Source organism: Onychostruthus taczanowskii, unplaced genomic scaffold, assembly GCF_017590055.1.
Source record: "Onychostruthus taczanowskii isolate IOZ18803 unplaced genomic scaffold, ASM1759005v1 scaffold64, whole genome shotgun sequence".
Lineage (NCBI taxonomy): Eukaryota > Metazoa > Chordata > Aves > Passeriformes > Passeridae > Onychostruthus > Onychostruthus taczanowskii.
This window is the reverse complement of record NW_024504122.1, coordinates 3,824,637-3,849,438: the sequence shown is the minus strand read 5'-3', so window position 1 is coordinate 3,849,438 and position 24,802 is coordinate 3,824,637. Positions and strand designations below refer to the sequence as shown.

Sequence of the window (24,802 nt, the reverse complement as noted above, 5' to 3'; positions counted from 1 at the left end):
AAAGGGGCTTGTTGAAGTTGCCCTGGTGTTCCTCAGTCATTCCTGAAGGAATGCTTATGTCTGTGTGTGAAGCGGGGGAAAATACTCTGAACTCAGCAAGAATTTTATTGGAAAATGTGATTTAACAATTATATCCTGCAGCTGGGATCTCTTGGTCCTGGAGAGCATCTGGATCTGGAAAACAGATGATTCCTGGGCCTTCAGTCAGTGTTTGATAGAAATACAACACAGCAAAGTTAATCTGTGGAATTAGGTACCCAGGAAGAGGCAGGTGTCTGGAATTTGGGCACGTCTGGTTTTTTTTTGGGTAACCCAAAGCCATACATTTATTATTATATATATTTTTAGTCATGGTCAGGCAGTGTAGGAACATCCTGTTTACCTTATTCCGTGCTTAGGAGGGGAGAGAGGGATGAAGCAGGAGGGAAGAGCCTGCATCCTCTGGGTTCAGGAGGAAGCCCTGTGGCTGTGGGGAAGGTGGCTGGCACTGGCCCAGCCCAGGTGGCCAGCATTCCCTGGCCACAGTGTCCAGCTGTTGTCTCTGGCAGGTCCCCACTGTCCCTGTCACAGCCTGCTGCCCTCCCTGCTGCAGGAATCCGGAGCGTGTGGCTGGGTGGTGGGTGCAGGGTGCTCCTGCCCTGCAGGAAGGCAGGGCAATCACTTCCCTTCTCTCTTCAAAACCAGACAATAGGTACAATCCTGGAGAAAACAGGCAGTGAGCGGGGTTTTCCAGAGCGGATAGAAAAAAACTGCCAAGAGAGCTCTGAAATGGAGAAGTTGTGTTTGTATCCGGGGCCGGGCGGCTGTGCTGAAGGTCACCCTGTGTTCCTCCTCCTGCTGTGCTGGGCACCACTGAGCTCCTGGTGGGAGCTGTTCCCTCTGTGCCCCCGCTAACAGTTTCAGCCAAGCCCCTTTACAGGCACTCCAGCAAGAAGACTTCCCCCTGGAAATCACTTTTGTGGAGCCTTGCCAGCCTGCTTCCATCTAAATCCGAGGGATGAATGCTGCAACAGACTGTGTGTGTGGAGGTCTGGTACAAAACAAGCGCCATCCAAGCCTTCCAGTTCAGTGGCAAGGACTGGTGGGGCCTGGCTGCCAGAAAAATCTGGAAGTAGGTTGAGTTGCCGATTTTAAGGAGCCTGATTCCCTCTTCCTTTTGGCACAGTGCCATCTTGAGAGGGATCCTTCCAATACCCCCTGTTCTGTGCTGTCAGAGGGAGGAAATGGAGCTGGGCTCTGGATGGACCTGTCCCTGGCAGGCTTTACTTGGGACAGGTCCCAGCACATCCCAATCTCCTACAGATCCTTTGGTGTGTTATTTTTGGGAGACCTGGCTGGTTTTACCTGTCTGGGGTGCTGTGGATGGGGACTCTGAGGTCACACAGCAGTGGTCTGGCTGTAGGATCTGCAGGGCAGGGTCAGCTCTGGAGAGGGAAAGATCCCACCACTGCCCCACGCCGGTGGATGCCCCAGCGCTTCCCTGCACCACCCTCCTGCAGTCCCGCTCTCCAGCCGTCCTGGAATGCCAGTACCGCCCCAGCACAGCCCCACTGTGGCCGGCTGGTCCCGCTGCAGCGCCCTTACACAGTACAGCTCTGCTATGGCCCATACTGGTCCCAGTACAGCTCGGTATGGCTCATACCGGCCCCAAGAGAGCTCGTTATAGATCATGCAGAACCTAGTACAGCCCCTTTATGTCTCGTACTGGTCCCAGTCCGTCCCGTTCTGTCTCGTACTGGTCCCAGTCCGTCCCGTTCTGTCTCGTACTGGTCCCAGTCCGTCCCGCCGCAGCGCTGCCCCCCAGCCGGCGCACGGAGCCCCGCCTCTCACCGACACCCGCCGGCACTTGACGGACAGCTCGCCTCGTCCTCTCGACCAATCAGCTTCGGGGGCGGGCTCTCATTTCCGCAATTCTGGCGGCTGATTGGCCGAGTGCCTGCTCCCGCCCAATGGCTGTGCAGGGAGGGGGCGTGGTCGGGGCGGGGCGTGGCCGCCGCCGTGTCCCGGCATGGCGGAGCGGCCGCGCCGCCGCTGAGGCGTCGCCATGGCCAAGAGCCGCGGGGGCGGCGGGCCCAGCTCGCCCGGCGGGCGCAGCCTGGCGGGCACCCGCGAGAGCCTCGCCGACCCTGGCGGCGATGAGCTTAGTTCGCTCGGCTCCGACTCCGAGATCAACGGCGGCGGCCCCGAGGAGCGGCGCGTCGATAAGTTCGGCTTCATCGTGGGCAGCCGCGGCGCCGAGGGGACGTGAGTGGGGCCGTGAGGGGGGACCGTGAGGGGGGGCCGGGGCCGTGGCCGTGAGGGGCCGGGGCGACACTGTGGCACCGAGGCGCAGAGGAGCCGCCCCAGGCCCGGCCCAGTCCGCTCCGGCCGCTCGGCCCCCGCAGGGCCGGGCCTGGGGCTGGGCCGGGCCGGCCGCGGCTCTCCCCGCCCCGGGGGGGTTTGTCCCCGCCGCCCCCGGGGCCGCTGTCAGGCATCGTTGGTGCCCATGGCGGAGGCCGCAGCAGCCGGGATGTGAACAAGGGAGCCAGACTAGGAAACCTGCGGGTGTTCAGCCTGGAGAAGAGAAGGTTTCGAGCAGAGCTTAAGAGCCCGTTTTAGTGCCTAAAAGGGCTGCAAGGGAAGCTGGACTCCTGCCTTGGGCAAGGACCTGGAGTGACAGGATAAGGAGGAATGGTTTTCTTCCGTCAGAGGGCAGGATTAGATGGGACATCGGGGAGAAGTCGTTCCGTGTGAGGGTGGGCAGGCCCTGGCACAGGGTACCCATAGAAGCTGTGGCTGCCCCTGGATCCCTGGAAATGTTCAAGGCCAGGCTGGACATTGGGGCTTGGAGCACCCTGGGATAGTGGAAAGTGTCCCTGCCCATGGCAGGGGCTGGCATTGGATGAGCTTTAAGGTGCCCCCTGCCCATGGCAGGGGGTGGCATTGGATGAGCTTTAAGGTGCTTTCCCACTCCAAACCATTCCATGATGTTGTCATGGCTCTGTGAAGAGCCCCAAAAACTGTTCCAGCCGTCCCATCTCCCTCTGAAGAGAGTGAATGGCTGGGAAGTGGTGTCCACCCCATTTGGGATCGGGGAGCTGCCAGCAAACGGGGTCAGTGTCTGGTCAGCTCCAGACACTGATTCCAGTGGACCTTTGGCCTCTGTCAAGCCAAGGAGGCCAGGCCGTGGTGTCCTTCCAAGGACCCCTTGTTGGCAGTGCTGGCAGAGGCACCACGGTCAGCCCGCTCTGCGGAGGAAACCCTCGGAGGAAGTGAGGCTAACCCGAGGCGCTGGGCCCCAGGGCGGTGCTGACACCCAGGAATGTGCTGTTGCTGTCGAGCTGGTTCAGCAGCGTGTTTGGCGTTTGCCTTCCTGGCCCTGCTTTCACAGCAACGCCCAGAGAAAGTCGGGATGGCAGTGGGAACAGCGTGTGGCAGCCAGCTCCTCTCCTGCTGGGACATCGCCTGGAGCGCGCTCCCTGGGTTTTGCCCACCTGAGTGCTCTGGTGCCAGCTGTGCCTCAGTTTCCCTCTCTATGAGGGGCAGAGCGTTCACCCCCCATAGCCTGTGGGTCTTACTGGGTGGGTCTGGGGGTGAAAAGGTGCTGGAGGTTGGAATGTTGGCACTGGGCAAGGTGCATCACTCCGGGTGATAAACCTTGTCCCTCGGCACTGTGGGAGTGGTGTGGCCTCTCCTTCTCGTGGTGCTGCACCCTGTCCTGGCCACACACCACATTTAGGGGACACTTGTCCTGGCTGCCGTTTCTGTGGCTATCCCTGTCCCTGGGTGGGTGTCCCTGTCCCTGCAGCAGGCAGCAGCAGCTCTGGATGAAGGTTGCTTGGCTGCTCCCAAGGGTGCTGACAGTATGGTGGCTGCAGTCACTGGGGGTCGAGCCTCTGCAGCACCCACAGATGTGCTGGGGCCCAATCCTGCCCTGCTCCAGGGCTTTATTGGCTCACTGTCTGCCCAGGAGGGATGAAGGGGAATACATGACCTCCTGCTGTGGCTGCCAGAGTTGGGTTTGCCCTGCTGGGAGGAGAAGCACAGGAAGGGCAGGCAGGGTATCCGAGCATCCACAGAGGGTCTGAGGGCACCGCGAAGGGCCGAGCTGTGGGGATGTCATCCAGTGTGGATGCAGAGGAGCGCATTCCTGGCGTCGGGCATCCCGTCACTTCCCCGCCTGGAGTGCCCCCACCCTCCCGCCTGGGCCATATGAAATGCAGCCGGTCCTCGCTCCCTGCCCGCTGCCAAGCAGCCATCAGCTGGGAACAGCTTCCAGTCTGTGCTGGCGGGGCTCCAGCAGGCGCACAGCCAGCTCCTGTATCCAGCGTCCCGCGCTCCCGAGCTTCCCACGCCTCGCGGAGCCCCGGCTGGAGGCCAGCGCTGCCTCCATCTCCCTGCCGGGCTGGGGAGCTGCCGGCCATGCCTGGCCGTGCTGGGGAGGGTGGGGAGCCCAGCAAAGCCGATCCTTTGGGAGCGGGTTTGCTCTCGGAACAATCGTGCTCGCCCCGTCCGACCCGCTGCGGTGGGTGGGACTCGGCGGGGAAGGGCTGGGCAGGGCGCGGGGCAGCGCTGCCAGCTGGATGCGGCCCTGGGCTCACCCTGCCGCTTTCCGGCTCGGCATGTGGAGGGAGGAGGCAGGGCCTGCATGTCCTCTAGTGGGGCTGGGTGCTGGAGGATGCTCAGCACCAGGCCGCTGGCCTCGAGTCCTCAGGAAGGATCTGATTCTTCCTGAGATTGGTGTGGCCGCAGAACAGTGTGGAGCAGAGCCTGGGAAGGCATTGAGTCTTCACTGATGGTTTGGAGGAGCGTCTGCTCTCCTTGGATGTCCCTGCCTGGGCCTGCCTGAGCTGCCTGTCACCCATCTCTGCACAGATGCAGTGCCACGGGGGGTTGGAGGCCACGGTGCCGGCTTCGGCATCGCAGAGCATCCCCCCTGCCTCAGCAGGGTTAAATCGGATTCCCTGGCTAGACTGAGCCGTTTCTGGAAAACACTCCCCTCCCTCCTAAGGGACCCTGGTCCGGGCTCAGCGCCGGGCCTGGAGCAGCGCCAGGCATTGGGAGCGCAGTGTGGCTGGAGCTGTGTGAATGACACGATGCTTATGGCCCTGACTCTCTCCGTGTGCAGCTGGCCTCTGCCACAGGGTTCAGGTCTTGCTCATCCCTCACCTTCCTGGCGTGTCCCTGGGGATGCTGCAGCACGTGCTGTGTGCAGTGCAGGCAGCTCCTGAGAGGTTTGAGCAGCTCTGCTGGTGCAGTGACTTCACTCATGGGTGGCGAGCGCTTCCGGCAGCAGCCGAAACACCGGCGCTGCCGAGCGTGTCCTGAGCCCTGCACCTTGAGGGGTGCAGGCACCTGGCCTGGGGGACACCCAGGGTGCTCGGGAGGCCAGGGCGCTCAGCATCCTATGGAGGGCCAGGCACCCACTGACCGGCCTCTTCCTCCCGGTCCCACAGGCTGGAGGAGGTGCCCTTGGAGGTGCTCCGGCAGCGGGAATCCAAGTGGCTGGATATGCTCAACAACTGGGACAAGTGGATGGCCAAGAAACACAAGAAGGTAAGTGACAGCTGTGTCGCCTCTGGGAGGTGGCAGTGAGGGGCAGCCAGGCACAGCAGTGTCCCTTTGGGGCAGCCTGGTGTTACTGGCTCCCTGCAGGCAGGCGTCTGCCTTTGGATGATGCTGTTGGCTTGAATGGGATGTTCACTCCCCTTGGAAACTGGAGCCTGGAGGGGCTGAGTGGTCCCAAGCCAGCCCACTTCTGCCTCCAACTCTTCCCTGCCGGGCTGGAGCTTTCCTAGAGCTTTTTTGGCTGCCTGCAGGCAGCCATGGGAATTGTTTGCTCATGGAAACTTCTGTTCTGAGCATCTTGCAGACCAAAAAAAGCTCAGTGTAGGAAATGTTTGAGCCTCATGCGCGTGACACTGGTCTGCGAACAGGGGTCCCTGGGAGACTCCTGGCTGGCTCCATGGCTTGGTTTGCTGGTGCTCCCTGATCCCCTGAGCCTGCAGATGAGGCTGGAATTGGAATGCAGCAAGTCCAGGGTTGCTGCTGTGTGTCTGTGGCGGGCAGTGAAGCTGCTGGTATGGGACAGCAGTGGCAGAGAGTGGCCAAAGGGCCTTCTCCTTCTCCTCCTCCCCATGCTGGCAGAGTCTCCTCAGTGTGCCCAGAGTGCTGTCCCTACTCAGTGCCTGGTGAATGACACCGGAATCCCTCATCTGTTTCTTGGCTGCTCTTAAAGGATTTGGGAGAGTTTTCTGGGCCATGGCAGGCGGGTGCTTTGTTCCATGGGCAATTTCCGCCACTCTCCGGCCGTGTGCCACAGGGTGTCCTCTGGGATGGGGTGAATGCTCCAGCAGCCCTGCGCCTGGCACGGCAACTCCCTTGTGCTTGGGCTGAGCCTCTGGGAGTCTCCATGAGGCTGATGTGCTGTATAGTCTGTCCTGCTGCAAAAATCTATGCCTGGAGCTTTGGAGAGGCTGCTCTGGAATGCTGTTCTGTGCCTGTATCCCTGGGGCTGCTCAGGAAAGGCTGCCAGGCCTGGCCTTGGATGCTGTCAACAATCCTTGGTCTGGCAGGAGCCTGCATGGTGCAGGTCCCTTCTGCTCTGGGGGAGCTCCCTGAGTCTCTGAAAAACCCCAGTACTTTTCTGGCTGTCTCACCAGGGTTGGCAGGCAGCCCATCGATCCCTGGGCCAGCTCCTGCCAGGCTTGCTCACACCTGCACCACTCCAACATCCCAAAACGCTCCCTGCCTGGCCCCGATCCCAGCAGAGCCTGACCCCACATCCTTCATGGTGCTGCACTGTGCCAGCACCGCGTGCTGGAAGGAGGGCAGACGTGTGGGTGGGCAGCTCCCACTGCTCTCCTGGCACGGGCAGCACTCTGACTTCACCTTGCTTTCAGCATCCCTCAGCCCAGACACGCTCCCAGATCACGGTGGGATCGTGGGGGTGATGGCAGGACCCACGTGGGTCCAAGGGGCTGAGCTGCTTGGCCCTGGCGGCGCTGGCCCGGCCGGCTGGAGGGGCTGCTGAACCAAAACCCAGCGAGGCGGTTTCCTTCCTGGCAGCTCAGCCAGCAGGAAGGGGAGCTGGCTGGAAATGGGAGCTGTCAGCCATGGAGCTGCCCACAGCAGCCCTGGGCATCGTCCGCTGTGTTTCCTGCTAGCACAAAGGGACCTGCCCGTGCAAACAACAGTGAGGGAGCAGCAAACCCCCTGGGGAGGTGATGGTACTGTGCATGGAAACAGCCACCTGCTCCTCAGTTGCTCCAGCAAACAGGGAAACACAGCTATGGGCAGGCAGGGGAGGCCTGGGGAGGATTTGGGAGCTGTTGGCTGCTGCTCTCAGAGCTCTGGCACAGTTGGCATGTGCCACCCAAGCAGGGACATGAGGAGGGGAGGCTGTGCTAGGGTTTTGCAGGGTGTTGTGGGGAGTGACTGTGCTGAAAGCACCAGGCTTGTGGGGCTCACCTTGCTGCATACCTTGGCTGAGGACTGTGAGGAAAAGAACACATAAGGATGTGGAGCTGCTGGAGAGAGTCCAGAGGAGGCCATGGAGATGCTATGAGGGCTGGAGCTCCTCTGCTCTGGAGCCAGGCTGGAGAGCTGGGGGTGCTCACCTGGAGAGGAGAAGGCTCCAGGGAGAGCTCAGAGCCCCTTGCAGGGCCTGAAGGGGCTCCAGGAGAGCTGGAGAGAGACTGGGAACAAGGCATGGAGGGACAGGACACAGGGAATGGCTTCCCACTGCCAGAGGGCAGGGATGGATGGGATATTGGGAATAAGGAATTGTTCCCTGGGGGGGTTGGGAGGCCCTGGCACAGGGTGCCCAGAGAAGCTATGGCTGCAAGTGTCCAAGGCCAGGTTGGACAGGACTTGGAGCACCCTGGGATAGTGGGAGGGGGCCTTGCCCATGGAATGAGATGGTCTCTAATGTCCCTGCCAACCCAAACCATTCCATCATGTGATTTGGAGCTGCTGCTGTGATGAGGAGTTGGAGTGTGTTGTTGGGGGCTCTGGTTTGGTCCCTGCTGGTGTAGGCAGCACCAGAGCTAAACTGGCTCAGCTCCCCAGGCAGGGTAGGCACCGACTGCCTCGCCTGGACTTTGGTCCTGGCTGGTGCCCACTGCCAAGGAAACCAGGGGCACAGGAAACTGTGGGCATGGAGCTGGCTCCAGGGGCCTCAGGATCTGGCCATGCATAGAGATAGGACCAAACCTGCCCTTCTGCCCAGGATGAGCAGGTGGAAAGACTGAGACACTCATCAGGGTGCACATCCCTGCTTTCCACAGGGGGGTGGGGGACTGGACTGGGGGCTGGGGAGCTTCCCCTGTGTCCTCAGTGCTTCCCATGTGGGACAGAGCCACATCTCCCTACCTTGACTCCACTGTTTGCTTTTCCAGCTCCCAGCAGGATCTGGCTTTGAGGCAGTGCCAGGCTTGTTTGGAGCTGTTTGCAAGCCACAAAGCCTGTGCTGGGCCTCTGGCAGCTCCCCCGTGCTGCTGGTGCTTGACTGCCATTCCAGCTGGCATCCCAGGGGCTCAGGGACACTTCTCCTTGTTTGGGAAGCAGCAGGAGACCAGCCTGTGGCCGTGGTGCTGGCCTGGCTCCCACCTTGCCCCAGGAGTCTCTTTGTTTCCCAGCGCTCTGTGATTTTCCCGTGACGGCTGTGTCTCTCCACAGATCCGGCTGCGGTGCCAGAAGGGGATCCCGCCCTCGCTGCGGGGCCGTGCCTGGCAGTACCTCTCTGGGAGCAAGGTCAAGCTGGAGCAGAACATGGGCAAGTTCGATGTGAGTCCTGCTGGGGACCCTCCTGCACCACCCGGGAGGGGGCAGTGCTGGGGTGGCTCCTGCTCAGGCTTGGGTGTATGTTGGGATCTCAGACATCTTGGGGGTGTCAAGGGTGTTGCTCACCCCAGTCTTGCCCACCCCAGGAACTGGACCTCCTCACAGGAGATCCGAAGTGGCTGGACGTGATCGAGCGGGATCTCCATCGGCAGTTCCCCTTCCATGAGATGTTCGTCTCACGTGGAGGCCATGGGTATGTGGAGCTACTGTGTGTCCAGCCCTCAGCAGCCATGGATGGGGTGGGCACTGTCTGTCCCAGCTCATGGAGCCACACTCGTGTCCCCAGCGTCCTCCCCATTCCTCCAACATTCCCTATACTCCCTATATTCCCCTATACTCCTCCCCATTCCTCCAACATTCCCTATATTCAGCAGAGCATCCACTAGCTGAAAACAGGATGGCTCAGACCAGCTCTGACACCCAGTGGGGTGGGAATTGATATGACAGGAGGGCAGAGGGAGGAGGTGGCAGCCTGTGGCCTCCATTTCACCAGAAAAATGCTGCTCCCAATGTGTTGGGGAGTGCCTGTGCCCGTGTGCTTGCAGCTGGGCCCCTGCCTGTCCATGGCTCACTCTGGGCAGGGTGGTTGTCTCCATGCCTCAACTCCCAGATCCAGGCAGGATCTGCCCTCTATGGGCCGAGCTTCCCAGAGCTGTTGTGTCCTGCAGCCCCGGGTTGTGTGGAAAAGGGATCCCAGGCTCGTGCCTGGCACGCAGGGGGAAGGCTGCTGGGCCACGTGCGTGCCGTGTGCCCAGCTGTGCGTGCCCGGGTGTCTCTGCAGGCAGCAGGACCTGTTCCGGGTGCTGAAGGCGTACACGCTGTACCGCCCCGAGGAGGGCTACTGCCAGGCCCAGGCGCCCATCGCCGCCGTCCTGCTCATGCACATGCCGGCCGAGGTACGGGCACACGGCTCAGGGGACAGCTGGCACCTCCGGGAGGGTGTGGGGCCCCTTGGGGGGTGCTGATGAGTGGGGTGCCCGGCTCAGAGCAACACAAAGCGCCCCAGGGGTGCTCTGCTGCTTCCCACCCTCTCCCGTGGTCCCTAGGAGCAGGGAGTGGGCCACGGGAATGCCCTCTGGGTGCTCACCTGCTGTATCTTGGCTTGCAGCAAGCGTTCTGGTGCTTGGTGCAGATCTGTGAGAAGTACCTCCCTGGCTACTACAGCGAGAAACTGGTGAGTGAAGGGCTCATGGTGCTTTCAGCAGTGGCAGGGACCTGCAGGGTTCTGCATCTGGGTTGGGGCAACCCCCAGGATTAATCCGGGCTGGGGATGAAGGGATCAAGAGCAGCCCTGGGGAGAAGGACATGGAGGTGCTGCTTGGTGAGGGCTGGCCACACCCTGGCCATGTGTCCTGGGCTGAGCCCCCAGTGTGCGCAGCAGGGGAGAGAGGATCCTGTCCCTCTGCCCTGTGCTGGTGAGACCCCACCTGCACAGCTGCCCCAGCCCTGGGGCTCAGCTCAGGAGGGACCTGGAGCTGCTGGAGCCAGTCCAGAGGAATCCATGGAGATGCTCTGAGGGCTTGAGCCCCTCTGCTCTGGAGCCAGGCTGGGAGAGCTGGGGGTGTTCACCTGGAGAAGAGAAGGCTCCAGGAGACCTTGGAGCCCCTTGCAGGTCCTAAAGGGGCTCCAGGAGAGCAGAGGAGGGACTTGGGACAAAGGATGGAGAGACAGCACACAGGGAATGGCTTCCCAGTGCCAGAGGGCAGGGATAGATGGGATATTGGGAAGGAATTGTTCCCTGGGAGGATGGGCAGGCCCTGGCACAGGGTGCCCAGAGCAGTTGTGGCCACCCTATCCCTGGCAGTGTTCCAAGCCAGGTTAGACTTGGAGCAACCTGGGATAGTGGAAGGTACCACATGGCAATTGCATGGAATGAGATGAGTTTTAAGGTCCCTTCCAACCCAAACCATTCCATGATTCTGCATCTCCAGGCAAAAACTTGTCCAGCTCCTTATCCTAGGGAAGGAAGGGGTCTTGGGAGGGGCTGGGTATTCTGAGTCTCCCTGTTGTGCCCTGGCTCCCAGAAGCATTTCACATTCAGAGATGAGGGTGTCAGTGCAACATCCATGGGACACAGCTCTGTTCCTATCAGGTGTGGAGGCTTGGCTACCTTTGCTGGGGCCAGGCACTGGGAGCTGATCCCAGGGCTGGGGTATTCACTGGGATGCTGCTCCCTGTCCCTGCAGGAAGCCATCCAGCTGGATGGACAGATCCTCTTCTCACTGCTGCACAAGGTCTCACCTGTGGCCTACAAACACCTGAGCAAGCAGAAGATCGACCCCATCCTGTACATGACAGAGTGGTTCATGTGCGCCTTCTCCCGCACGCTGCCCTGGAGCTCCGTCCTGCGCGTCTGGGACATGTTCTTCTGTGAAGGTGGGAGCTGCCCACCATCCTCATCCTCCTCCTGGGCTGACTGCACTCTCCACAGCCATGGGACTTGTAGCAGGGCAGGTTTGGGGCAGCCACATGCCTGGGGTGGAGGTGGGCTGTTTTCCTGGGGGGTTAGGAAGCGTGTACATCCCAAATTCACCCTCTTGCATGTCGTGACTGTTAGTGAGGCTGGGATCTGCTGCCCCACAGCATTTGAGAGACATGGTGGCAGTGTCACCCTGTCCTGCCTGATACTCACTGCCTCACGTCTCCTCTTGCAGGAGTGAAGATCATCTTCCGGGTGGGCCTGGTGCTACTCAAACACACCCTGGGCTCCTCGGACAAACTCAAATCCTGCCAGGGCCAGTATGAGACCATGGAGAGGCTGAGGGCCCTCAGCCCCAAAATCATGCAGGAGGCCTTCCTGGTGCAGGAGGTGAGCTGCTGGGGACGGTCTGGGGTCCCAGTGCCACCCAGCTGGCCAGTGCTGCCAGACTGGGCTGTCCCTGGGCGGGCGGAGCATGGGCAGCAGCTCCCAAAAAGCTTGGTTGGCATTGCCTGTGCCCTGAGGGGGATCCCACACCCAGCCCCTCTGGCGCTGTCGCTGATGGCACAAGTGTCCCCACAGGTCATCGAGCTGCCGGTGACGGAGCGTCAGATCGAGCGGGAACACCTGATCCAGCTGAAGAAGTGGCGGGAGACGCACGGAGAGCTGCAGTGCAAGTCCCCCCCGCGCCTGCACGGGGCCAAGGCCATCAGCGAGGCGGAGCCCGCGCCGCGAAAGGCGCTGGAGCCCGTCCCCTCCATCATCGTTTCCCCCGGGCCCGCCCCCGTGCCCAAAGCCCGCAAGAGCAAGGAGAAGAGCCGGGAAAAGGGCCCGGCCAGTCCTGCCAACGGCCCCGGGGCCGAGGGCAACGGGGCGCCCGGCACGACCCGGGAGCTGCTGCACCCCCAGGTCTCCCCCCACCACCAGTCCAAGGAGAGCCTGAGCTCCCGGGAGAGCGAGGACACGTACTTGTAGGGCCCGGCCCGCACCCCGGGCAGCCGGGCTCAGCGGGGCTGCGCACGGACCCGGGCGCGAGGACACCGAGGGGGACCCCTGGCACCCGGCGCTGGGGGCTCTGAGCTGGAGGGATGGGACAGGGGGGCTGTGCGGCTCCGTGAGAACAGCGTGGCCCTCTCGGGGCATCCGTGGAGCTTGGCCAGGTGTGGTGACCAAAGGGGACACCGTGGGTCTGCGCTGGGTGCCCACCCCGCAGGGTGCTGGCACCACGAGCGGTGGGAGCCCGGGCAGGGGGTGGCTGAGCCACCCGAGCTCCCTCCCCACACTGGGGGGCTGGGCTGCCCCTTGGGCCCTTCTCCCCGTCCCAGAGCCCCTCGACCCATCACCCCCCGGGTCCCTCCTGTAGCCCCCACCCTGTGCCAGCCGGGCAGCCCCAGCCCTGGTTCCCGAGCACTTAGGCCTGGCACAGGGCACTAGGGGTAGACGAGGAGCCCTGGGACCCCTCGCCCCCCTCTTATCTAGTGAGGATATATCAAGCTGTAGCCCTATATGTAGTACCCAACTTACCTACTCACTGAGCCTATTTATTATTCCTCCGAGGCAGGACAGGGACCGAGGCAGGATGCGCTAGAGGCAGCGGGATTTGAGTTTTGGGGCTAAAGCCCCCCCCATCCCATCCCCTCCCATCCCCAAGTTCCCCACAGCTCAGGGGGAGTGTTTACCCTGCCAGGGCTCACCCCACCACTGCCGCCCCCCCAGGCCCAGCGCAGGTGAGACGGGGTGGGTGAGCAGCAGCCAGGTGCTCCCTGGTTGTGGGGTCCCCTCTGCCCCCCCTGCCCTCTCCGAGGGCGGGTGTTGGGTTTGTAAAATAAAGTGGGAAAAGCAGTTTTGTACAAAGGGGTCAATAAAGCGAGTGTGTAAAGGCGCAGCCCTGGCTCCCACCTCTCTTGGCCTGGGATGGAGGGTGGAGGGTGGCAGGAGGTAAGGGTGTCACCTCCCACTTGCTGCAGCAGTACCAGCTTCGGGGGGCACCCTGACCTGGACCCTACCCATGGTTCTCTGTCTCTGGGGAGCACCCTCCCCTGCATCCCATTTGCACTGGACACTGACTCTGGCATGTATCCTTCCCTGGGTCACATCTCCCCTAGCTGCCCTTGTCCTGTGGGGCAGATGCTGGGCAGTGTCCTGGGAAGGGCCACGCTGCTGTCACTGCTCTGTCACCGCAGAGGGTGGCACAGCCCTGCTGTCTCATCCAGCCTTGGGCTGACCGTTTGAAGTGGAATGGGAGGAGAAGAGACCTGCCCCAACTTGTGATAGTGGTGACTGCCAGGCTCTGGAGCACTCCCATCCCAGCAACCAGGCCTTTTCCCTTGTCCCACTGTCACAGCTCCTGTGGCTGAATAGAGCCAGGGGACCCCTAATTAATCCCATGACAACCCAGAGCTCAACTTCCCATCCCAAAATGGTGCCCACGCCATCTCTCTCCTTCTGGCAGGCAGGAATTTTGCCCAAATCTCCGTTCCTTCCTTCACAAACCCCTTTTTCAGGGGGTGGACCTGGTTTGGTGAATCCCCTCTCCAGGCCCGGTGTTGAGCATGTGGGACCCGGCTGGTTGCAGGGGGTGGGGGTAGAGTGTGGTTGGCAGTGGCGCCCAGAGGGTCTCCCTTGGTTGCACACCCTGGGCTGTTGAAGTGAGGCTGGTTTGGGCACCCCCAGGGCTGCAGTTTGGGGATACCCCGGGACTCTGAGTTGGAGCTGCTCCAGGCACCCGGGGTATTGGGAATTGTCCAAACCAGCCTGGGAATTTGGGCTGGTTTGGGCACCATGGAGTTCTGTACTGGGGCTGTTTCCGAGGCTCCGGTGCGGCTATCCCGGGTCTCCATCCCGGGAGCTCTGGACTGGGGCTGCTCCCGGAGTGCCGGGCCCGGCTCGTTGCCTCTCTCGCGGTGCGGGGCCGTGCCGGGCTTGTCCCGGGGCGGTGCCGGGCCGGGTCCCGAAGCAATGCGGGGCGGTGCCGGCCCAGGCAGGCGGTCACAGGGCGGTCCCAGCGAGGTACGGAGCGTTCCCGGATCGGTTCCTGGGCGATAAGGGCGGTCACAGGGCGTTGACGAACCGAGGCGGGGCGGTCTCAGGGTGGTTCCGGGGCGATGTGAGGCGGTCCCGGGGCAATGCGGGGCGGTCCTGGGCCGGTCCCGGGGCGGTCCCGTGTCCGCCCTTATAGCGGCGGCGGCGGCGGTTCCCGGGGCGGCGCGGCCGCCATGGACCTGCACATCCTGGAGCACCGGGTGCGGGTGCTGAGCCTGGCCCGCCGTGGGCTCTGGCTCTACACCCACTCGCTGCTCAAGCTGCTCTTCCTGCCCCAGCGCTGCCGGTACCGGCTTTTCTCCCCCCACCGGCCTCCTCCTTCTCCTCTTCTTCCCCCGACTCCCGGCCCCGGGAGTCGGCGGCGGTTTTGAGGTCAGCAGCACCGATTTCTTCTGCTTCAGATGCAAGTTCTTCAGCCTGACGGAGACCCCCGAGGACTACACGGTCATGCTGGACGAGGAGGGCTTCAAAGGTACCGAGCGGTGGCCCGCTGGCAGGCGGGCTGGCACCGCAGGCACGGGCTGCGCGTCCCCAGCCCGGCTCCACGCCTGGGCCGCGGGAGCGAGTCCCGGCTTGTGCTTGGCTCCCTCGGAACATGCCCGGCCCGTCCCGTCCCCTCGGCGCCTGCGCCGGGGATGTGCCGGCTTGCCCGGCCGGGGCTCTCCCGGCGTGGCTGCCCTCGCTCCGACAGCCCCTCCCGGGCGGAGCTGCCCCCCGGCTCGTGGCACCGTGCGGTGCCAGCCCGAAGCGCGGCTGCTCCCGGCAGGGCTCAGGCACCTCCCGGGATGCCCGCGGGCAGCGCTCCGGGCTCTGGCAGCGCTCCTGTCATCCATTCCCGCCTCCGGTTTCATCCCGTCCCTCCTCCCGCCGAGGGCCAACTGGAGCCTGGCAGAGGAGGGCAAAGCACAGGCCCAGCCAGGCTGGCAGGGGTGAGCCCTGTCCGGCAGCAGGGTCCAGCTTTTCGGGTGTCCTGGGGTGGTTTGATCCCTTCCAAGCCAGTCCCTCTCCCAGGGAGGTGCCATTTGGTGACGTCCCCACCGCGGGTGACCTGGCGCGTGCCGTGCATCACCCTCACCGCCAGCCCTGCCGGGGTACCGGCCCAACGGGCTGAGCCAGAGGGTCCGGATCCCGGCCCGCCTTCCCACGCCCAAACCTTCCTGCCGCGGCCGCAGGAGCTGGGCGCAGCGGATCCTTGGCCGTGACCCAAGGAACAAGGGTCAGCGCTCCGGCCACGGACACTCATGGCCAGGTCCCAGGCTCACCTCTTTGTGCTGTGGAACGGGACCGTGTCCCGGGCTCTCCCCGCTCCCAGAGCCAGAGCTGTTCCCCATGTATTGTTTTATTTTGGGGCTTGCAGACAAATATTCCTCAATCCCGAGGGGAGGGCGGGAAGTGCTGAACAATGGTCCTGCGAGCCTGCGGCCCGCAGTGCCCTGTGAACCCCCCTTGGCTGGGGGCTGCCAGTGTCCCCCCGCTGCAGGGGACCCCCAGCAGGGGAGAGCTGCACCCCCTCTTCCCTTGGGATCAGGATTCAGCCCTGGGGTGGGTGACACAGGGACAGCGAGGTCTCCTTGCATTCAGCCTCGCCCAGGGTGGTGTTGAAAAGCAATTAAACGCTGAGCTCTGGGACAGGTCCCCATGTCCCCGAGTCCCTGTCCCGCCCCACTGTTCCCAGCACTGGGCCCTGGGCCGGAGCCGAGGCTGTTCTGGCGCTTCCTGCACAGGAACAGGCGCTGGGAACACCCGCCGAGGCCCTGGATCCGGCCCTGCTCCCGCCCTGCCCTGGGCCGAGTTTGGGAGGGGAGTACGGAGCCTGTCCCCTGCGGGGGTCCCCCTCAGTGGGTGCTGGACCCTCCCCCGTGCGACCTCCCCTCCACCGCTGGTGTGATGAGTTTGGGGTCTCAGATGGGCTTGGGGCTGGGGGCTTGTGTGATCTCCCATGGGAGCTGCTCCCACCTTGTCTCCATTGAAGATGTGGATTGGAGACCCCCTGGGTGCCCGGGCCCGTCCCGTGCTGGGAAGGGGAGCCCAGAGAGGAGGGGGCAGCCTGGCTGAGTCCTGGGGTGCCCCAGCAGTGCCAGCCCCTCTCCTGGGCAGCAGGGTGGGAGCAAGGGAGGTGGGAGGCAGGAACAGCAGGCCTATGCCCACCCTGCCAACACCAGCAGATTTTTGGGAATTAGCTGTGGCCCTCTGCCAGCCTGGGCTCTCTCCACCAGGCTGGGACCAGGTGCTGGGACCCCCAGGACTGCGGGATGGCCCTCCCTTGTCCCCTCCGATGCCCAGTGTGCATCCCTGAACATCCCTGGTGGTGGGCGCTGGGCTGGGGGTTCCTGGGGGCAGAGGATGAGCTGGGCAGCCCCGTGGCCCTGGTGGTGCTGGTTTTGGGGTGCAATGCCAACACGCCCCTGCACCCAGCCTGGGGCCCTGGCACATGGAGGAGAGGCACATCTTGGGGGTTGGGGGGGCTGTAGCCTTGGCCCCCCTCATTCCTATGGCCAGATCCCAGTGTGGAGCAGCTGAGCCCTGTCTGGCTCATTCCACCTGTGGATGGGGCTCATCTGCACCCCAAACCAGTGTCCCCCCCTGGGGCTGATCCTGCCTTGGGGATCACCCAGGGGACAGTGTGGCACGCAGTCCCTGAGCAGGCCCTGGCTCTGTGTCCGGCTGTGCCGAGCCTTGCAGAGCCACCTGCCCCAGTGTCCCTTGTCCCTCGCAGAGCTGCCACCCTCCGAGTTCATGCAGGTGGCAGATTCCACGTGGCTGGTGCTCAGCGTGGTCTCCAACGGGCGGGAGCCCCCCGGCTGCCAGGCCACCGGTGTCACCAAGATCGCGCGCTCGGTCATCGCGCCGCTGGCCGAGCACCACGTCTCGGTGCTGATGCTCTCCACGTACCAGACCGACTTCATCCTGGTGAGTGACGGGCACAGGGGCGCGTGGCTGGCTGTCCAAGGGTCCCTCTGTGCCCTGATCCTGCTCCCGGGGCAGGTGCGGGAGCGGGACCTGCCCGTGGTGATCCACACGCTGGCCGGGGAGTTCGACATCTACAGGGAGGAGAGTGGCGAGTGTGTCCCCATCACCTGCGATGACGTGAGCAACGGCTTCCTCAAGCCCAAGCCACGTGAGTGACACTGGGCTCTGTGTCCCCTGGGGCCACCCAGTCCCACCCAGATGCTCCAGTACAGCTGGTGGTACCCGCATCCTTGAGGGACCTCCAGGGCTACCCTGTCCTCAGCGAGGTGATCCAGTTCCCACCAGTGCAACCTCCATCTTTGGCTCCCCCAAGGCCACCCTGTCCCCAGACCACACTGTCCCAGAGCCATCCAGTCCCTGCCAAGATACTGCTCCCACGGGTGGGTCCCACATCCTGGGGGACCCCGATGGTCACTCTGTCCCCAGGACCACACAAGGACTGTCCCCAGTCCTTGCCAAGGTGCTCATGCTCCCACCAGTGGTACCTACATGCCTGAGGGACCCCACCAAGATGCTCCAGTTCCCACTGGAGATGCCCATCTGGGGCCACCCAGTCCCTACCGAGATGCTGCAGCTCCCACCGCTGGTGCCCACATCCTTTGGGACCCCCGGGCCACCCCTCTGCTCCCTGAGAGACTTCGGGCTGTGGGCGCGGTGGCCACGGGGTGGCACTGCGGGACTGTCCCCGAGCTGTCCCCAGGCCTGACGCGCGGCCGTTCCCCTGCCAGCTGCCAGCCCCACGCTGCACCCGGTGCAGAGCCCCCAGACGCGCTTCTGTGTCCTGACGGTGGCCCCCGACACGCTGCCCGCCATCGCCACCATGCTCATCGACGTCCTCTTCTACTCCCACAGGTGAGTCCCGGGGATGGGGACATGGGAGTGGCCTCTTGCCTGGTGCCACCTGAACTACAGTGACATTGGTCCCAGCGGGTTTTCAGACTCTGGGTGTGTTTTCCAAACTGGTTTTGTCTTCCCGGGAGCTGCACTGTGAAGGATGGGAACCCTGAGGTGACACAAGGGACAAGGCCACCATTGTACCAAATCCCAGAGAGAAGACTAAAGCAGGAGGGGATGGGTTTGGGAAAGGCAGTGGGAATGGTGCTGGGGGGAGGGAATCCTGGTGGGGTTCTCCCATGCCCCCTGGGATGGGGTCCCTTCTGGTGGCATGCTCCTGCTCCAGAGTGACCATGGCCTTCTGAGAATGCCCCAAAACCTGGTGTCACCTGTGAGCTGCAGACCCTGTGGGGACCACCTGCTCCTGTCCCCTCTTCCCCACCCTGCAGCACCCCAGCATGATGCTCAGACACCCAGTGCACCACCAAGCCCTTCTCCTCCCCATTTTGGGGGTCATGACCCCTCCGTGTGTCCCCCTGCCCCTCAGCAGCCCCCCCTGGGATGCAGCCACCGGCAGCCAGGACCTCGACTCCATCACCTTCTTCTCCTTCTCCCTCATCGAGGGCTACATCTCCATCGTGATGGATGCCGAGACCCAGAAGCGGTAGGTGCCATCCCGGGGCTGTCTGTCCCTCTGTCCCTGGGTCTGGGGGCTCAGGGAGGGGGTGACACTTGGCTTCATCCCCCTCAGCTTCCCCAGTGACCTCCTGCTGACCAGCTCGACGGGGGAGCTGTGGCGGATGGTGCGCATCGGGGGGCAGCCCCTCGGCTTCGGTGAGTGAGGCCCTGCTGGCCGTGTCCCCTCTCGTGCCACTGCCACCCAGGGGGTGCTGTGGGGCACTGCTGTCCCCGCACGTCCCCGTGGCAGTGACCTGAGGCCCCCTTTGCCCCCAGACGAGTGTGGCATCGTGGCGCAGATCGCGGAGCCGCTGGCGGCCGCCGACATCTCGGCCTATTACATCAGCACCTTCAACTTCGATCACGCCTTGGTGAGCCCTGCCCCTTCCCGGGGACCCTGCCAGCCCCGGGGTGTCCCCTGAGGCTGACACCCCCTCTGTCCCCCGGCAGGTCCCCGAGGAGGGCATTGCTGAGGTGATCCAGCTGCTGCAGCAGCGGCAGGAGGGCGGCAGATAGCGGCTGTCCCCGGAATGACTGTCCCAGCGCGGTGTCCCCCCTCCTCCCCACCCCTGTTCAGTAATTGTTCGTTTTAATGATCCCCCGGCACAGGACAGAGCGGGCACAGCATCTCTCCCTCTGTGCTGGGGATGTGGTGGCTTTGGGGACGTGGTGGCCCTGTGGCAGTGAGCACTGGCCCCCAGGAGAAGGGTCAGTCCCTGGGTGCCATCCTCTCCCTCTAGCCTGGCCTGTGTGGGGTGGGTGGCCCAGGGAGAGTGGCTGTGTCCAGGTGGAGGGGACATGGCGGGGACATGCCAAAGAGCAACATGGTGCTATAGGGGACAGCCTGGGGCTGATGGGATGTGTCCCCTTGGGAAGGGAGCAGTGGCCACAATGCTCAGGGACACCCCTGGACTAGCCCCGTGGAGGGAAGAGCATTCCTGGAGCTGGGGTTCCCCTGGCACCCCCAAAATCTCCAAGGGGGCAGTGGAGGGGCTTTGGTTCAATGCCAGCCCTGGCTGTCACCGGTCATGGAGGAGTGACAGTGACACCCAGCACCTCACAAGTTGTATTTTCACATAGTTTTTGATAAGTCAATAAAATTCTTATTGTTTTTATTTCTGTGTAGCCCAGGGACGTTGCCCAAAGGTGGTCTCTGTGTTGGTGGCAGGGGCTGGGATGGGACAAGGGGACGGAGTCTGGCTGTGAGGTGACTGGGACACGGCCACTTTCTCTACTCTGTATTTTGGGTGAAAAAATGGGTTAAAGCTGCATCCCCCAGCAAATCACCAGCCCCAGAGAAACCCAGGCCCACATTTATGCCCTCCCCCTGCCCCACACTGAGCCACACTGGGGGGAAACTCAGGCAGGAGCTTGACCCCAGGCCTCGGGATGTCCCTGTCACACTGCCACTGTGTCCCCACGTCCTCTTCCCTTGCTGGCAGCACGGCATCCTGTGGCAAAGTGGGGTACACGGGGTGGGGGCTGTGCCCTCCTGGGGGTGCTGCTGCCAGTGGGTGCCCCCAGGGGGGTCTGGACCTCAGCCAGACCCAGCATGAGCCTGGTGGGGACCTCTGCTCCCATCCTGTCCCCAAAATCCATCCCCTGCTCTCCCACATTCTGAGCACCACCGTGCTCCCATCCTGGCACGTCTTGCCCACGTCAGCCACGCACTCTTGCAGCCACCAGCTTCCTGCCAGCTCTCCGGGCGCTCTCTTTCCTGTCTCGGTCCCTTCTCCGAGTCATGGGACACCGGTGACGCGCTCCCGGCGATGAAGAAATTGCCGCTGGCCGTGCGGTCACCGGCGCTATTTTTGTCCTCCTGGGTATTGCAAGTCCTGGCCACAGAGTTGCCATCAGTGGGGTGGCCACCACCACGGTGTCCTGCTGGCCCAGCCCAGGGGGTGACAGTGCCATATGGAGGGGCCAGGGCCAGCTGTGGCCAGGGGAGAGCTGAGGGTGGAGCCCTGATCACCCTCAAGGCAGAGGATGGATGGATGGATGGATGGATGGATGGATGGATGGATGGATGGATGGATGGATGGATGGATGGATGGATGATCATATGGATAGACAGGTTAATGCATAGCTGAACAGGTGGAGGAATTCTTGGATGGGTGCACAGATGATGGATCGACAAGTGGATGGATGGATGGATGGATGGATGGATGGATGGATGGATGGATGGATGGACAGCTGGTGAACAGCCTGTCAAGGCAGCCTGAGGGATGGACAAACTGCTGTGGAGCGAGCAAGATCTTCTCCTGGTTCCTCCACCTTTCCAGGACTGCCCTGGGCACAGCCCTCCCCACCCCGGCCCCACGGGACCCACCGCAGCCGCCACCTCTGCCGGGGAGGCCCCGGGGAGGAGGAAGAGGAGGAGTCGTCAGAGGCAGCGGGTGGAGGAAGCAGACCGTGCAGGTCGTGGCGCGGCCGGGGCAGGGAAGTTCTGGGAAAAGAAAGAACTTCTAAAAGTGAGTGACCGCTGCATCCTTCTTCCTGGAAGGAGCTGCTAATTTCTGTCCCTGCGCCATCACCGAACTCTCCAAATGCGTAAATTCGGCGAGGGTCACCAAATTCAACGGGATTGCGACACGCCTCGGCACGCTGAGCAGAGACATTCACCTCTAAGGAACGGGAAAACCCTTGTCGGTGCCGGGCTCTGCCTGCCAGGAAGGGGAGCCAGGGGGACAGAGGGGACTGTCCTGGGTGCCTCTGGCTGTGCCGAGGCCGTGGCAGCCCCAGGGCTCTCCCAGGGCAGCGTTGCACAAGGGGCAGCGCTGCCTTGGGCAGCACCCGGCGCCCTCGGTGTTCCGTGGGTGCTGCCGGGCACAGAGGCTAAGCCTGGTGTCCCCCACTTGGTTCAGCACCCCAGTTTGTCACCCAGAGGTGTGGGTGGGTGTGAGCAGGTGGACGGAGCATCCCCTGGAGCATCAGGCAGTGCTGGGATGCTGTGCACTTCCCACACCTCCATCTCCCTCCTTGCCAGGGTAGATTTTTGCCTCCCACAGCTGGATTTGGGATGCGAAACCCCCCGTGGTGGCACACGGGTGACATCCCTGTCCCCGCTGCCAGCCGCCACTGCCCTCTTTTGCATTGGGGTTTCGGGGCAGCCGGCGCTGGTTTCAGTTCAACCTGTCGGGTGCTGAGCGGTGACACCAGCGGGAACCAAAAGGTCTCTTTCCCAAGAAGCCCAGGATTTCCCAGGACCCGGGGGTCCTGCCGGCTCCGGGCTGAGCGGTGGGACCGCAGCCTCTCCGGCCGGACCCACCCGGACTCCCTCGAGGAACTGACTCGAAGAACATCCCCAGCACCGTCCGGCCCCGCTTCCTCCCGCGCTGCTCTCACCCTGCTCATTGGCCCCCGGGACACGGCTTCACTTCTCGCTGCCTTCCGCTGTCCGGGTGCCTCCTTCGGAGGGGTGACTCGGGTGCGCTTTAAAAGCCGCGCTTCCCCATCGCCGAGCGCTTAAGGAAGTGGCTTTGCGCGCCCGGCAGCCCCGGGCGGACACCCTGCCCCGGCCATGCGGTGCGACGGGCGGCCCTGGGCAGTGCTGGCAGGTACGTGTGTGCCCGTGTGCCCTGGCCCCGCGGGCCCTGTCGCTCGCCCCGGCCGGGAGCCGCGGAGGGAGCGCGGCCGCGGGGCCCCCGTGGCTGTGGAGTCAGCGATGGCACCGAGGCTGTGCCACGGCAGTGTCGCCTCCCTCGGGCGCTGGCGGGGACGGGGTCATTCCCCGCTGAGGCACATGGGGAGCGCTGGGAGTGGGCAGCCAGGGAGAGAGGGGATGCTGGGAGCGGCAGGCAGGAGGGGACAGTTTGGGGACCAATGGCGGAAGGTCAGGGGTCAGCTTGCCCAGAGGGACAGAGGCTGCGTGTCAGCCCAGTGCCATATCCAACGTGCCGTGGGTGACAGAGGGACTGGGACAGTGACTGGCAGAGCTGGACAGCGGGACTGGATCCAGGAGTGTCGCTGCTGTCCCCTCCTTTGCGGTGGCCCGTGCTGGAAGGGGGAGCTGCTGGAGCAGCTGCTGTGGTTGGTCTGCGCATCCCGGCCGCTTGCTCCACAGCACCTCCAGCACCCTCCTCCTCCTCCTCCCGGCGGGTGCCCGGCAGGTTTTTGGCGCAGGGTCTGTGGTGCAGGCAGCACTCCTGGCACAGGGGTGGTGACCCTGTGAGAGGGCTGTCCCTGCACCCAGCGATGTCCCAACGGCCCCTGACTCCCTCCTCTTCGTCCCCAGCTGTCGCCAAAGGGCTCCTCATCCTCTGGGCAGTGCCGGGCCAGGGGGGCAGGTCCCCGCTGGCCCCCACCGTGCAGCAGACCCAGGCGCTGGTGAGGCTCATGGCCGAGGACGCGCAGGAGCTCTTCACCTTCTATGTGAGTCCCCTTCCCAGCGCGAGGGGTCACGCCTGTCCCCTCCACAGGGCAGCCGGGGGGCGGTCCCCGTGCTGCTTCCACATCCCTGATCTTCCTCTCCAATCTCTGGGCAGGAGAAGGAGCAGCACCTGGCCATCCACAATATCTGCCGCACCAACAACACCCCCGAGTGGCTGCAGAGGCCGGCCAGGGGGCCCTGGGGGCTGCGGAGGCTGCGGAGGCCCATGATCCACATGGAGCAGGCGCTGCAGGACATCATCCGCCACCAGCGCGACCTCCACCACCCCGAGGCCGAAATCCTTCGCCGCCTGAACAGGACCCGCCTGAAGGTGCGAGCGCTCCTCAGCAACCTAGCCGGGCTCTTCTCGATCCCCGGCCCCCGCCCCGGCCGCCGGCCCCTCCCCAGCCCCGCGGCATCCCTCGGCATCTTCCGACAGAAGCTGCAAGGCTGCCGGATCCTCTGGAGCTACGCCCGCTTCATGGCCGAGCGCAGCGCCGAGCTGGGCGCCGGGAGCCGCCGGACGCGCCGGGAGCAGGGGAGATCGCCCCGGGGCTCACGGCTGCCCGCACGGCCCTAGGGCAGCCCCGCCGGCAGCGGAGCTCCCGTCTGCAGCTCCCTCATCTCCATCATCTCCATCTCCGTCCCACGTGAGGCGATCTCAACCGCATTCCCAGGATGGAGAGGCATCCGATGGCCGGGATGCCCCACGGAGCCCGTCTCACCTCACCCGGGCAAGGGCTCGGATGCACTGACGGCATCTCCCGCCGCTTCGGCTGCTCGTGGGGACCCCGCTGTCCCCGAGCCACCACTGGGCTGCAGGACAGCCCTGGCTGGTTCTCCCACCTCCTGCCCCGCTTTCCCGAGGATCCAGGTGGCCCCAGTGGAGCCGGGTGTCCCCCGGGTGCCCAGCTGTTCCCTGTCCCCGAGCCCTGCCGGATTTTCCAGTGATTCAATGGGTCGGCTGACACAGCCTGACTCAGAGCTGCTCGCCCAGCACCCGCCACGGGCCCACGGAGAGCGCCGCGGCCACCGGCGGCTGTCACCGGTGTTGTCACCCACTGCCCGCTGCCAGCTCTGCTCCCAGGGAGAAGCTGGGAGTGGAATCCCGTGTCCCTGCACGGTCTGTGTCCCTCTGTGCTTGGTGTCCCCGAGCTCAGTGTCCCTTTGCACATCCCGGTACGCTCAGTGTCCCCTGTGCTCGGTGCCCCTGTGCTCTCAGTGTCCCCAGGCTCACTCCTGCACTCTGGGTGTTGCCATACTCCCAGCATCCCTGTCCCCTCCGTGTCCCCCCTGAGCCTCCCAGGCCGTGCCAGCACAGCCCTGACTGTGCCCAGCAGGGGCTCAGCTCTGGCCACTGCACTGTGACAGTGGGTGACAGCTCCCACTGCCTCCCCTTTATTTATACATTAATATTTGCCTGTTTATTGTATTTATTGATTGTTAGGGTTAATTTAACTCCTACAGCTTGCAGAAGTATTTAAGGACATTTCTAATATATAAATATATATTTTTATTATTTTTTGTACAGTGTTAAACTATGAACATCACAAGGATTTATTTATGTATATTGATATTTTTGGTACACATAGATGGGCAGTGCCCCCGCCCACGTGGCACTTCTTTATTTTTGTACAATGGCAGAAGGAAATAAAGTGCTGACCTTG

The 24,802-nt window shown here is 63.4% G+C and overlaps 3 protein-coding genes across 10 annotated transcripts; all 3 read left to right on the top strand.

Moving 5' to 3' along the window:
* Positions 1 to 1,987: 1,987 nt before the first annotated feature.
* On the top strand, positions 1,988 to 13,127 carry TBC1D10A (TBC1 domain family member 10A). The gene is made up of 9 exons (XM_041420485.1): positions 1,988 to 2,244; positions 5,436 to 5,535; positions 8,659 to 8,766; positions 8,910 to 9,016; positions 9,605 to 9,719; positions 9,932 to 9,997; positions 11,010 to 11,199; positions 11,478 to 11,632; positions 11,825 to 13,127. The coding sequence occupies exons 1-9, from the start codon at positions 2,045 to 2,047 to the stop codon at positions 12,215 to 12,217; spliced, it is 1,434 nt and encodes a 477-aa protein (XP_041276419.1). The 5' UTR covers positions 1,988 to 2,044; the 3' UTR covers positions 12,218 to 13,127.
* Positions 13,128 to 14,292: 1,165 nt separating this feature from the next.
* CASTOR1 (cytosolic arginine sensor for mTORC1 subunit 1) lies at positions 14,293 to 19,881 on the top strand. Of its 6 annotated transcripts, none has more exons than XM_041420338.1 (9): positions 14,303 to 14,570; positions 14,686 to 14,756; positions 17,001 to 17,194; positions 17,270 to 17,402; positions 17,955 to 18,106; positions 18,538 to 18,752; positions 18,840 to 18,922; positions 19,043 to 19,137; positions 19,217 to 19,881. In XM_041420338.1, the coding sequence occupies exons 1-9, from the start codon at positions 14,368 to 14,370 to the stop codon at positions 19,280 to 19,282; spliced, it is 1,212 nt and encodes a 403-aa protein (XP_041276272.1). In that variant the 5' UTR covers positions 14,303 to 14,367; the 3' UTR covers positions 19,283 to 19,881. The 6 variants fall into 6 exon arrangements, 4 of the variants coding, with proteins under 4 accessions (XP_041276272.1, XP_041276273.1, XP_041276275.1 ...); XM_041420341.1 differs by having other exon boundaries at positions 14,333 to 14,570; positions 17,983 to 18,106; positions 18,639 to 18,752; XM_041420340.1 differs by having other exon boundaries at positions 14,335 to 14,570; positions 17,983 to 18,106; positions 18,636 to 18,752.
* Positions 19,882 to 20,016: 135 nt separating this feature from the next.
* LOC121344413 lies at positions 20,017 to 24,802 on the top strand. Of its 3 annotated transcripts, none has more exons than XM_041420344.1 (3): positions 20,017 to 22,323; positions 23,001 to 23,137; positions 23,251 to 24,802. In XM_041420344.1, exons 1-3 carry the CDS (start codon positions 22,287 to 22,289, stop codon positions 23,713 to 23,715), a joined length of 639 nt encoding a protein of 212 aa, XP_041276278.1. In that variant the 5' UTR covers positions 20,017 to 22,286; the 3' UTR covers positions 23,716 to 24,802. The 3 variants fall into 3 exon arrangements, with proteins under 3 accessions (XP_041276278.1, XP_041276279.1, XP_041276276.1); XM_041420345.1 differs by having other exon boundaries at positions 20,017 to 23,137; positions 23,251 to 23,466; positions 23,575 to 24,802; XM_041420342.1 differs by having other exon boundaries at positions 20,017 to 23,137.

What these genes read in the sequence shown, in the direction of transcription:
- LOC121344413 (XM_041420342.1), top strand. Translation starts at nt 22,961, where the DNA reads ATGTCCCAACGGCCCCTGACTCCCTCCTCTTCGTCCCCAGCTGTCGCC. An exon ending in AGGAGCTCTTCACCTTCTAT is followed by an intron (nt 23,138 to 23,250) that starts GTGAGTCCCCTT and finishes ATCTCTGGGCAG; the next exon opens with GAGAAGGAGCAGCACCTGGC.
- TBC1D10A (XM_041420485.1), top strand. Translation starts at nt 2,045, where the DNA reads ATGGCCAAGAGCCGCGGGGGCGGCGGGCCCAGCTCGCCCGGCGGGCGC. An exon ending in GTCTCACGTGGAGGCCATGG is followed by an intron (nt 9,017 to 9,604) that starts GTATGTGGAGCT and finishes GTGTCTCTGCAG; the next exon opens with GCAGCAGGACCTGTTCCGGG. An exon ending in AGGCCTTCCTGGTGCAGGAG is followed by an intron (nt 11,633 to 11,824) that starts GTGAGCTGCTGG and finishes GTGTCCCCACAG; the next exon opens with GTCATCGAGCTGCCGGTGAC.
- CASTOR1 (XM_041420338.1), top strand. Translation starts at nt 14,368, where the DNA reads ATGCGGGGCGGTCCTGGGCCGGTCCCGGGGCGGTCCCGTGTCCGCCCT. An exon ending in ACCAGACCGACTTCATCCTG is followed by an intron (nt 17,195 to 17,269) that starts GTGAGTGACGGG and finishes CTCCCGGGGCAG; the next exon opens with GTGCGGGAGCGGGACCTGCC. An exon ending in GATGCCGAGACCCAGAAGCG is followed by an intron (nt 18,753 to 18,839) that starts GTAGGTGCCATC and finishes CATCCCCCTCAG; the next exon opens with CTTCCCCAGTGACCTCCTGC.